The following is a 13,094-nucleotide window of genomic DNA, read 5'->3' on the forward strand; positions in this document are numbered from 1 at the left end:
TTTTTTATTTTCTCTTTTTTCTTTTTCTCTTTCTCTTTTTTCTTTTTTTCTTTTTCTCTTTTTTTATTTTCTCTTTTTTTCTTTTTCTTTCTCTTTTTTCTTTTTCTCTTTTCTCTTTTTTCTTTTTCCCTTTTTCTCTTTGTTTTTCTTTTTTTTTTTCTCTCTTTCTCCTTTCCCTCCCCTCTCTTTTCCTCAAGCAACACCTCATGGGACACCATCGTCTTTACATGCCCAGCACATGATACAAAAGCAATAACTAACCCTACCCAAATAAAAAACAACCAAGAAATCACATCTGGTGGTTTTTGGCTGAGGAACTGGACGTGTGACACAGGTACAGCCCTGCTCTCCTGCTTTGCTAAGGGCAAATGTTCCTGTGCTGCCCTTTAGAAGGTTGTTCACCAGGCAGAGAACAGAAATCAGAGTTTAAAAAGCAGTTTTACAGAAGGGGAGAACAGGAATGTGAATTCAGAGACACTGTTTGGTTCAGGCAGGTGTCAGCTCCAAAACCTGGCCTTTACAAACATCTCCTTTTGGCCACCAACAGCCCCTGGAAATTAAAACCTGATGTGGTTATATTTAGTGCTGCAACATCCAGAAGAGACTTCTAAATGTCAAATATACCAAAGACTAAATTATATTGAAGCCTGTTGAAGTGTCCTGAAGTTTTTTAAGGGATTTATTTTAATAACTGCAGGCTGACTCGATAAAAAATGTGATATTATTGTTTAACTTGTGAAGGGAAAATGCAAGTTAAAAACAAGTTTTGTGATACAGATATCAACAACTGGAAATAATCTGGAAGAAATCCTTCCCTGGGAGGGTGGGGAGGCCCTGGCATGGGTTGCCCAGAGAAGCTGTGGCTGCTCCTGGATCCCTGGGAGTGTCCAAGGCCAGGCTGGACAGGGCTTGGAGCAACCTGGGCTAGTGAAAAGTGTCCCTGCCCATGGCAGGGGGTGGAATTAGTTGATCTTTAAGGCCCTTTCCAACCCAAAGCATTCCAGGATTCTCTGAAGGTCAGAAACAGAACTGATGGATGGCAATAATTTGTGGTTTATATTCTCTTCTTAACCTTTCTGGATTTCTGGTACCTGTTCCACAAGTACAAGTTACTAAACCTTGGATTAAAAGGCTTAATTAGGGGGATTAAAACCCCCCCAACAAAATGCCCCAAACCCAAACCCTGCCCACTCCTCTCATCTTTTATCCTTCCAGGTTGTGCTGCACCAAATCTCCACAACTGGCAGGGAAAGGCCTTAAAGGAACTCCTGACAGGACCTGGAAAGCAAAGGTCTAATTAAGAGGAAATAGGGATTTTGAAGAGGCAAAGTGTGCCCAAGAGGCAAGCAAACCCTTAAACCAAAGGCAGAGAGAAAAGGGAAAACATTCCATAGGAAGGTGACTTAATTCAACCTAAATGTGCAGCCCTTAACACACCCACATTCTGGGCAAATGGAAAAATAAAACTACAACGAATAAATCACAAGGAGGAGCCCAGAGTGAAAGGGGAATGAAGGAGGTGATTATCTGAAAACACAGAATATCCCAGGAATTCCTCCAGGCTCTGTGGACCCTCCTGGGTCAGCCCTGGTCATGAGTGAGAGCATAAAGAGCCTCAAGGCTCGAGGGGGTTCAGAGGGAAGGGCTGAGATGCCAAAAGAAAGCAGAAATATTAGAAGGAAATTAAATATTGAAAGGAAATATTAAAAGGAAAGCAGAAATAAAAAAGGAAATATGCTAAAATCATCAAGTATAAACCACACAGGCAGTTTTATAACCATAAATATCACGTAAAAAAAAAGCTTTGTGACTTCAAAAAGGCCTCTCTGCAGTGTCAAGAAAAGGTGTGTGTTGCCAGCCCTGCCTGTTCCCACTGGGATGGGTCCTTTCAGGCTGGGCTTTGTGGTTGCCCAGAGAAGCTGTGGCTGCCCCTGGATCCCTGGAAGTGTCCAAGGCCAGGTTGGACGGGGCTTGGAGCAACCTGGGCTAGGGGAAGGTGTCCCTGCCCATGGCAGGGAGTGGAATGAGATGAGCTTTGAGGTCCCTCCCAACCCAAAGCACTTTATGATTCCAAGCAAGTCCAGTGGGACCAGGGTGAGACCTGGTCAATAATCTGGGAAATGAGACCTTGCCAATAATCTGGGAAATGAGACCTGGCCAATAATCTGGGAAATGAGACCTTCCAAGAGCCCAAGAGCTACAACAAGGAGCTGGGGGAGGACATTCCTGAGCATCTGACACACTGAAGCCTGGCCACATAAAAGGTTGGACTTGATGATCTCAGAGGTTGGACTTGATGATCCTGGAGGACTTTTCCAACCTTAATGACTCATTAAGAAATGCTTCCCTCTCTTTAATCCACTGCCTAAAGCTGTCTGGTTCAGCTTCTGACAGGACAAATCTAAAACATCCACTTTGGGAATGGTTCCTCCCTCCAGCAGACTGAACTGGGCTCTCTTTGCAAGCTGCCAGGACAGAGCAATGGCCAGGGGATGTTTCTGTGGAAGATGAGAACATTCAGAGGCTGAAGGTCAGGGTTAGTCTCAAAATGTCAGTCTAAAGTCTCAGGCAAACTAAGAAGGGAACAAAGACCAGAACCACAGTTGTCTTCCCTGTACCTTCATTTCTCCTCATCCCTCTCCTCCCCTTTCTTTCTGTTCCCCTTCTCCAGCTTCCAGTGCCTTCTCCCCACACTCTCACCACGTTGGCTGGGATTAGTTCCCTGTGGAATTACATTTCTGAGGTGTGGAGCCCAGTTTTCTCTCTCTGACCACAGTCTGACAAACACTTTAAGTGGGGATGAGCTGGCTTTGCTGCTGCTCTGACCCGGTGTGACTGCAGGGTGAACCACCCCAGGAATCTAGAGGAAGGCTGGATTGCATCCAACCACTATCCCAAGTGCCCTGGACATCAGGCTGGGACAAAGGAAAGGCCAGCACAGGAAAAGGAATAAGCCCAAAAGGTGAGGAGAAAGCACAGCTGATTGTTCCAGTGCAAAGTCAGGCACCTGCTGAACTGCTCATATCAAAATCCTCCTATTGCTCTAAACAATCCACAGCATTTTAGTTCATTACTAATTCACTAATGACCAAATTTCTTTGGTGAACTGGACTTTACACTCCTCTGGGAAAGCCACTGCTGGATGCAGAGAGTGACTCCTGCCTGAGATCCTCCTTTGTTCTCAAAGCTGCAGCCACACACTGAACCTCCCTCCAGCACCGGATCCACGGAACTCTCCCCGTGGGAGCTGAGGGTTGGGAACACTCCTGTGGAGGCTGCAGCTCCACTGCCTCCAAAATTATAGCTGGAAACGGGGTAGAACTGAGACTGCCCCAGGGACCATTCCTTTTGTTCCTGGTTTGTTTGCAAGGAATCAAAATCTGAGCTCTCCTCACCGGATTTTAGTGAGGTTTCTGCACAGAGGGGAGGTGGAGGGAAATCCCGCTGAGGCAAATTGTATGTGGCTGAAGAGAAATGAAGCAGTTTAAAAATATCTGTTAAAACTGGCTGTTTAAATCTCTTTTAACAGTCAAACAACACTGGACAGGCCAGGCCAAACCTTTCCTGTGCTGCTGGATGTGACTGATGCAGGGAGAGGCTGGAACTTTTAACCTCAGCACAACTTTCACTGGCTCCTCGTGGCATTTTAGGGAATATTTAGGATGGATGAAACAGAGAAGGAAAATAGCCCTTAAGGCAAAGTGTCTGCAGGTGAACAGTGCAAACAGAGCTACAGAAAACCAGGGGTTAAAACCCACCAAGAGGCACAGGGAGTGTGGGAATGGGGACAGGGAGCAGCACTCGCTGTGGCAGCACTAGAGGGTGCCCCACGATCACAGAGCTCCCTTTGCCTCCTCCACTCAGCCCAGGTTTCCCAAATCCTCCAGCAGGAAGTTACATAAACAGTGGGATAACAAGATGAACTTCTGCTCTCCTCCTGCACTGCCAGATGTCTGCCCTGGCAGCAGAACTGGAACAGCTCGTTAAATCAGCAGAGAATCTGATTAAAAAAGTGACTGTTGCTCTGTGGATTTAGTTTGCTGAACCAACTTGGTAAAGTCATTTCCTCTGCTGAACCAACTGGGTAAAGGAGTGACCCAGTCACTTCTTCAGAAGTGACTGGGTCACTCCTTTACCCAGTTGGTTCAGCAAACTAAACCCAGAGTGACTGAAGAAGAGAAGACTCTCTCAGCTCCTCTCTAATTCTCTGATTTGGGTGTTGAGTGATGGGTGGAGCAGTGACAGACCATCCAAGTGTTAAAAGTTTCAGCACATCTGATTTCAAACACAACTGGCCAAACACTTTGGTCAGGCTCAGATCTTTCTTTCTTCTCCTTAAAGAGTCTTGATCCTTTCATCACTTGATCTTTGATCCATGACAAAGATGCCTTCATTCCACTGTGGACAGAGGACACACCAGGAGCAGCTGAGGAGCTGCACTGGCAGGTTCCCAGTGGTCTCTGTAACATTTTTTACGTGACAAAGTGAGAAGGTGCCAAATTTTCTCTCTTTTCAACCTGTCAGATCCCATTACAACAGGAGCACGAATTCCTGACTTCAACACATTTGTTCAGATGGCTGCAGGAAACAAAGGGAAGGGGAAGGAGGTGGTGTCCACATCTTAATGGACACCAGGCTGTGAGCCAGTGGGAAAAAATGAAGGAGTGCTGGATTTCTACCCTAAACATCTCACAGAAAATGGAGATGAACTTCACTGAGCTGTGAAATGCATATCTGGAATTCCTTCACACACAAGATGAGCAGTTGTCCCATTCAGCCAGTGAAAACAGGGATCTAAGAGCCCCTTTCCTGCAGACACTGTGCTCAGCACCTGCACACACCCAGCTCTCCCAGCCCCCTCAGAACTGCTGAACGAAGCTCTCACCTTCTTCAAAGTCAACACCAGAAACTCTTCCAGGCTGCTCAAGGCTGTTTTCTGACTGGGGCTACATTTTACATCTCCACTGCCCCAGGTTCTGACAATTATCACATGCCTGATCTTTCACAGGCTTCAGTGAAGCTGATGTTTTATTTCAGCTCCTCATTAGCAGCAGCTCTCAGTGGCTGAGGGTGAAAGGAGAGAGTTTGCAGTGGGCTGTCAGAGAGCAGCTTTACTTACTCTGTTGTTTTGTACACGTCAGAGTAGAGCCCTGCCTTCTGGTACTTCTTCTTTGGGGGTCGAGGGGCTTTCTTCTCCCGCTGGGGCAGAGCAGGCAAAGGCTGCTCAGGGTTCTCAGGCTCAGGTGGTTTCCCAAGGGCATCGTGTGGACTGGGAGCTTCAGCTACTGGCTCAGAAAAACTGGAAGGAAAAAGTAAAGATTAAAGGTTACCCTGCCATAAAGATTCTCTCACCAGATTTCATTATTCCTCTCTGTTGTCTGCTCAGCAGAAAAAGTCTCTGAATTAACAGTTAATTCAACAGTTTCAGCTATTTAAAAGAAATGCAACTCAAGGACCATGATCAAGTGGGGGGTTAAGCATAATCTGAAGAAATGCACAATATTTTTGTAGTAACATTATTAGTTATTACAAAAAGAATGTTGTTTGTACTGCTAATGTTTATCCCTTGGAGCCTCAGTTGAGTAATTCAGAAGGCAGCTCATGCTCTCTGCCTCTGGACTCTAAAAATAGTGTGTGGTAACCCTTTCCTTGGCCTTCAGGAGAGTCACAGAGCAGCCCCTGAACCCATTTCTGGAAAGGAAAACTTCTGACAGAGTTTGATCTATTTTTTGATGACTCTGGGGACGAGCATGAGAAGATTAGATCAGAGAGGGATTCCTGGTGTGGTCCTTTGCTAGAGACTGCAGAGATGCACCCCTCACCTCCTCCTTGCTGCCTTGGCTTTACTCTTCACTCTGTGCACCAAGTGATCTCACCTCACACCCTGTGTTTGGCTGTGATCTACACAGGTAACACTCCAGAGCTCCCACAACTCTTTAGAGTTCCTTACTCCACACAGGAGGAAGGAACAACCTGTGGACCTCAGCAGTGACCCTGTCACCAACTCATCAAACTTACCCTTCACCAACACAACCAAGAACTTGCTTCACTTGAGCCACTGGCACAGAACCAACAGTTTTAGGTCCCCAGAGACCCCATCCTGTGTTGGGGTGTGTTCAGTGCCTGAGGAAGGCCTGGAGCACACTAAAACACGTTGATTCCCTCTAAACTGAGCTCCTTAGTAAAAGCAGATCGTGACACGTGTTTGGTGAGATCCAGAGGAATCCCTGAGCAGAGGGTTCCCTCACGGACTGAAATGTCACAAAATCAACAAGGGGACAAAACTGCAAGGGAATCACCTCTTATTGCTCTCCTGTTCATCCTCAGGCAAAGACTTGTGCCTCTTCCTGGCCTGTTCCTCCGGCAGCCACCTCTTCCTCTTCCAGCCCTTGCGGTGCTCGGGGTTCAGGTTCACGCTCTGCACCACGGCCTCGATGACGTCCGTGATGGTGTCAGGGCCCAGGTGCAGGGGGCTGCTGCTGGGCTCCCTGTTCTCCAGCTCCTGGCTGACCAGCCTGTGGGCCTGGAAGGCCTGCATGGACACCACGGCCTGCAGCGGGTACTTCCTCGGCCGCCCCGGCCGCCGCTTCACGAAGTTGTTCCCGGTCCGCGACTGCCTCTGCAGCTTTTTGGCCTTCAGGATCTTATTGACGTGGTCCAGATTTTTTTTTGTGGCCAGGATCTTGTTGTAATTGCACATTTTCCTCGCTTGGCGCTGCATGGCCTCCACCACGCTCCTCTTGAGGTGCCTGGGGGAGTAGCTGCCGGGCAGCCGCTCCGACAGGAGGGAGATGCTGTCGCTGCAGGAGCTGCTGGGAATGGCCGGAGCCACCAGGTTGTCCTGCTTGCCCAGAGCTCTCTCCCTGGAGTGGTTCCGAGCGGGGCTGGCTGAGGGGGGCACGTTGGCCATCACGGCTTCCAGGGTCTTGTCCAGCACGGGCGGGCCCTCCTGTGCCATGCGCTGGAGCAGAGAGTCCACCGAGTCCTCGGCAACGCGGGCGCTCCGGGCTGGCACCGACATCCCTGGAACACAGACACAGCCTGAGGCAAAGCTGGGCTGGGACTGGGAAGAGTCAGAACTGAAACACGTGAACTCAATGAACCCACAGCGTCCCGTGCCCTGGCACTGCCCAGAACGTTCCGCGGCAAGACACCGATTTCCATCCGTGACCCAGCTCCTTCCAGAGGGAAGGAGACACTTCACATCATCAGTTCAGTTTTAACATGAACAATTATCAGCAATGATTTCCTCTTTATTCACACTCAGCCCCTTCCAAGAACAAAAAGTAGTGAGGGTTCACACACTCCAGAACTCAAGTTTCCTTCTATTCAACACTAAAAGTGTCTCTGCACATAAAAATTCAACCCTGATAAAAAACTGCGGAACATCTTAAATGTTTTTAAACCACTTTTCCTGTTTTGGTTTTTTTTTTTAATGGTTTGGAAGCATTGAAACAACTTTTTCATTGCTGTTGCAGGTTTTTTATCAAAAATACAAGCCTAATGAAGACAGAACTGATTGGATAAGGGTAAATCAAAATATCTGGACAAAAGAGAAAGGCTAATCTACGAAGGAAGTAAATTTAGATCTCACTTTTAAAACTGTTATATGCTTTAGAGCTGCAGACTGGTGTTTGAAAAAGAGAATTTCCAGGTCAACCATGTAGATTATGCTGCATTAAAAAAGGGATTTGTTCCAAACTCAGAGCTTCCCAAAGCTGCCCTGCTGCTCCTCAGTGATAACATTCCATCAGAAGAAACCCTGCTCTTCCTGGAATGAAATGGATGCTGCCTCCTCATAAATACATCACAACTGCACATTAGCACTGACAAAACGTTACAGTAATTGTGGCCAATTATTTAGATCAGATCTGCTTAACCCAGCGGGGCCCAGGCTGGAGCCTGAGCAGTCTGGTGTCAAGGGAACTGTCACAGGGAAGAGCACAAAGTGCTCTGGGAAGGGTTCTACGTTTGACAGAAGGGAGATTATTTGTGAGTTGACAGAGACAAAGCACAACCAGCTTAAATGTTTTCCAGCCCCAGGGCTCGCCAGTCCCAGGGTGCTGCTCTGGAGAAATGGAATCCTCACTGTGATCCCAAAGCCAGGGATTTTAAGTGCAGAAAAGAAGGTGCTTCAGAGAGCTTGGGGGAGGAAGAGTCAGCAAAGCACGTTTCAAAAATCCCCCTCTGACCAACGTCCCTCCTGGTGACAAAGGACAAGAGAGGCCTCCTGTGAGCTCTGACTGTGAGCACCTGCACAGCCCCAACAGCTCCAAAACAACCCAGAGTTACACTTCCAGCTTTCCATTTCGGATGAAACAACCAAGATAAATCACCCTTTGCTTTCTTGTGGCCTTTAGAGGCACGTGGGGGGCTCCTCACAGAACCCACCCGCCAGCACAGTAACCCTCCCCCAGCCTGCTGGGTGTCCTGGAGCCAGAGCTGCTGCTTGGGAACGGCTCCAAAGGGATGGGACACTCGAGGCTCCCATCCCAGGGCCAGCTGCAGCCCTCTGACAAACACCCTGAAATCCCACACGCATTCCAGAGCCACGGAAAATACAACAATGGCCGGTCCTTTGAGCTGCATCATCGGCTCTGGAGCTGATAAACGTGTGATTCATGTCATTCCAATGCTCCTGCACAAAACACTCCCGAGCTTTTAACACTTCCCATTCCCGGAGTTACACTGAGGCAGCTCCCCTTTCCAGTGAGTGAGAAGAAGGTGGATGAGCCAGAGGAAAAGGGGAGATCCCTTCCCCACTGCTGAGGATTTTGCAGCCTGTGCTGAATGCAGCACCAGCTGCAAACATCTGCTTAAAGGGGGGGGGAAACAGTTTTGGCACATTCTTGCAGGATGGAAATCCCAACTGTCCTGGAAGTACCAATCCCAAGGATTCACCACATTTTGCAGTCACCTTGGGTATCTAAGGATGTCTGAATTCTGCTATCAGGAGGGTTTCTACAACTGGGCTTCTTACAAAACGGGTCAACACGCTGGATGTCCCTCTGTCCAACCTCAGGGAAGCTCCCATTCCATCTTTACAGAATCCCAGAACAGTTTGGGTTGGAAGGGACCTTAACTCTCAGGGATGGTCCTGTGCAGGGCTAAGGGTTGGACTTTGTGATCATTATGGGTCCCTTCCAACTCAGCATATTCTGGGATTCTGTGATCTCATCCCACCCCCTGCAATGGGCAGGGACTTCTTCCCCTGCCCATGGAAAGAGAGGAATCTTGCCAGTCTTTCCTGTCAGGGTCTGGTTCATCACACATTTCACAGCTGCATGGTAACATGCAGGAAATGAAGGTTTTCAGATCTTCCCTGTCACAGCTTGGTCCATAAATGTGACATTGTCCCAGGGGTGAAAATGTGACCAACAGGAACACACACACGTTCACACACAGGTGAGCTCCTTACAAAAGTGAGCCCAAATACACAGAATCATGGAATCATGGAATTGTTCAGGTTGGAAAAGACCTCCAAGACCATCCAGTCCAATCTTTGTCCCATCCCCACCTTGTCCCCCAGCCCAGAGCATTCAGTGCCACGTCCACTCCTTCCTTGGACACCTCCAGGGGTGGAGATTCAAAACCTCCCTGGAGCCCATTCCAATCCTTAACAACCATTTCCAGCAAGAAATTCCTCTTCATGTCCAACCTGACCCTCCCCTGGCACAGCTTGAGGCTGTTCCCTCTCATCTCATCTCTTGTTCCCTGGGAGCAGAGCCTGACACCCCCCCAGTTCCCCCCTCCTGTCAGGGAGTTGCAGAGCCAAAAGGTCCCCCCTGAGCCTCCTTTTCTCCAGGCTGAGCCCCCCCAGCTCCCTCAGCTGCTCCTGGTGCTCCAGCCCCTTCCCCAGCTCCATTACCCCATCAGGAGGGAGAACCTTTCCCTTCCTCATGATCCTCAAGCAGTGACGTGCAGGGAACGTCATCCCAGGGCTGAGGAAGCTGTTCCACATCCTGCTGCTCAAATCTGCTCAGCTGCCCCAGGACTCTGCACCCCACACCCTTCCTCACTTGATGAACCTGCTGAGGTGCTCCCAGAGCTCCTGTCAGCACTTCCATCCCTCTCCCAGGATCATTCCTGACCTGCCTGGGGGTGTGCACAGCTGTATCATCAGGGATAACGGGATGAGCAGCGTGTCATCCTCCATCACCTTGGCAGGATTCCCACCGGTGAGGAGGGAAACCCAACAGCACAGCCCTGACCCTGCCAGGGCAGAAACCCTCCAGAGCAGCACAGGAGTCAGGCTCTTCCCCAGGAATTAATCCATTCCTCTAATTCATGGATTAACTGCAATGTCACAGGTCTTGAGAACATTAAAGCCCTGAGCTTCACCCTGGTGAGGAACCAAACCCCTCCCTGCCGTAGCTGTGCTGCCTCTTCTCAAGTCTCCCTGTCCTACACCCAATCCACAGCACTCGTATCCCAAAATACCAGCGGAAAACCCCGTTCTCTCCACGAGCTGAAGTTCTCACAGTGATGCTGTGCCCAGTAAGGTCTGAGCTCAGCACTGACCCCAACCCAAGGCCCCTGAGCACGACTTGCCTGGAGAAGACGTGCTCTCCGACGTGGATCTCTTCCTGGAAGGGCTGCAGCTTGTGCTCTCCGACGGCCTCTGCGAGGGTTTGTCCTGGGCTGGCAAAGTGCCTGAGGGACAGAGCAGGGAGAAGCACAGACACCATCAGCTCACTCTGAATATTCCAACTGAGGTGGCTCTGAGGTTTGGCTTTGGGAACACTTCTGTGCCTGCTGAACACAGGGGAAGGGTGGAAAAGGAGCACCAAGAGGGAATTCCTCACAGGCAGGGCAGTGAACAAGCCAGGAGTAAAACCAGGTAATAACTTCAGCATCAGTTTTTATGGGAAAGAAAAGAGAAAACCTTCACACCCCTACTTTCAAATGAACCCCATGGCTTCATTCCTTGATTTTCCTTTTTTTTTCAGGGAAGAGTTTGGAAAGGAACCCTGTGGATTATCTATACCAACCACTCTGCTCAAAGCAGGGTCAGCTAGAGCAGGTTGTTCAGGGCCACCATGTGGGGTTTCCCACATCTCCAAGGGATTCCACAACCCTCACCCTCACTGTGAACACTGTTCTCTTCTGTGCCAACAGAATTCCCTGAACTTCATCCCGTTCCCTGTGCCCCTCTCCTGCCACTGGGCACCACCAGCACCAGTGTGGCTCCTTCTTCTTCGTTCCCTCCCATCCAGCACATGGACACACTGGGAAGAGCTCCCTCTGCATCCTCTGTTCCAGGCTGGCCAATCCCAGCTCTCCCAGTCTCCCTAATGACCAATTCCAGCTCTCCCAGCCTCTCTGGATAAATGATCCCAACCCTCCCAGTTCTCTGATGACCAATCCCAGCTCTCTCAGCCTCTCTGGATGAATGATCCCAGCTCTCCCAATCTCTCTGGATAAATGATCCCAGCTCTCCCAGCCTCTCTGGATAAATGATCCCAACTCTCCCAGCTCTCGGATGACCAATTCCTGCTCTCCCAGCTCTCTGGATGAATGATCCCAGCTCTTCCAGCTCTCTGATGACCAATCCCAGCTCTCCCAGCCTCTCTGGATAAATGATCCCAATCCTCCCAGCTCTCTGATGATCGATCCCAGCTCTCCCAGCCTTCCTGGATGACACAGTCTCCAATCCCCTGGTTGTCTCTGTGGCTCTCCACCAGACTCACTGCAGTATTTCCACGCCTCTCTTGGACTGGGGATCCCAGAGCCATTCCAGATGTGGCCTCTCCAGGGCAGAGCAGTGGGAATAACATCCTCCTTGACCTGCTGGAGGTGCTCTCCAAAACCCAGCTCACGATGCTTTTAAAATTTTTAACATTTTAAAATTCTTTAGATTTGTCCCTTGTTATTGCTGCTTTTCCTCCTCGAGATCCCATCACGTAAAAACCCCAAATATTCCTGTTTCACATTAAAACCCCAAATATTCCTGTTTCACGTAAAAACCCCAAATATTTCTGTGTCAGTGCATCACAGCAGAGCTGTGAAAGCCCCAGGGCCTAAACAAGTGAGGATGATGATTATCTGCACACAAACCAGCACTGCATTGGAGGCACCTGCAGAACACGTTTCCCTCTGTGTTCTGCCTGCACAGGGCTTGCTGTTACTTGCCAAATCCCTGGATGATGCCATGGGGCAGCAGGAAGCACAGTTACCATTATTTGAGTTAAACCCATTTTTAGAAAGCTACAGAAGCCTCACAACTGCTGCAGGGTGAGGGGACAAGGCTGGTCACGGCAGCTTGGAGCAAAGACCTATTCCTGTCCCCCTTCTTACACACCAATATTTTCTTACTGTAACTTGTTGTGTTTTCCCAAGCTTTAAAGAATCCCAATTACTCTCGAAAGCAAAGGCTGTGGGAGTTGTTAAAATGCCACAGAAAAACCTGTGTGTTGCAATTATGAAAATGCCGAGACATTAAAAATTCAGAGGTTTGCATGAAAGCCCGGGGAAAGCACAAATGCACGTGGCAGCACGTGAGGAGAATGTGCAGGTCCTGCAAACATCCAGGAGTCACCAAATCCAGGATGCAGCAGGACAGAGTTTTGTTGTTCCCCTTCAGAACACGGTTTGTGATGAACAAGCTCAGTGCTGCCTGTTTGGTTCTGAGCTCCTCCCTCCCTTCCTCCCAAACTCCACCAAAAGGAGACAGGGGGACACTGAAGTTCTGCCCAAACTCAAGGCCTGAAAGTCCCCTGAAATTCCTTTCAGGGCAAGGAATCCTGAAATTCCCTGCCCTTGTCCACAGGCCTCAATGCCCCAAGAGAGACCCTGAGGGTGTGCAACAATGGGAAAATCCAAAATCCCTGAATGCACCAAACTGATTCACCAGAATCTCTGGGAAATCTCCTCTGAGATCCTGTCTTGCCTCAAAGTTTGGAATTTTTGTGATCCTGGGCACTCTCAGCTCCTGTGAGGGGCTCCATTGGTGGAGGGAATGAACAACAGCACTTTTTTCCAAGGATTCCAACCCCTCAACAGGGCAGAGGGATGGTTTCCCATTCCATTAATTCTTCTCAACAAGGGCACCATCACAAGGCTCCTGTTATTATTATTATTATTATTATTATTAT

The 13,094-nt window shown here is 49.1% G+C and overlaps 1 protein-coding gene across 1 annotated transcript in view; it reads right to left on the reverse strand.

Moving 5' to 3' along the window:
• ASH1L (ASH1 like histone lysine methyltransferase) overlaps nucleotides 1–13,094 on the reverse strand; it is a 51,910-nt gene that overhangs the window by 24,770 nt on the left and 14,046 nt on the right. The window contains exons 3-5 of the mRNA XM_027703321.1: nucleotides 10,552–10,653; nucleotides 6,300–7,023; nucleotides 5,120–5,299 (exon numbers count right to left, since the gene is read on the reverse strand). Coding sequence (XP_027559122.1) covers nucleotides 5,120–5,299; nucleotides 6,300–7,023; nucleotides 10,552–10,653 — 1,006 coding nt within the window. The remainder of the gene's footprint in view (nucleotides 1–5,119; nucleotides 5,300–6,299; nucleotides 7,024–10,551; nucleotides 10,654–13,094) is intronic.

The sequence above is a fragment of the Neopelma chrysocephalum genome, unplaced genomic scaffold, assembly GCF_003984885.1.
Source record: "Neopelma chrysocephalum unplaced genomic scaffold, ASM398488v2 Primary Assembly neopelma1_225, whole genome shotgun sequence".
NCBI classification, from domain to species: domain Eukaryota; kingdom Metazoa; phylum Chordata; class Aves; order Passeriformes; family Pipridae; genus Neopelma; species Neopelma chrysocephalum.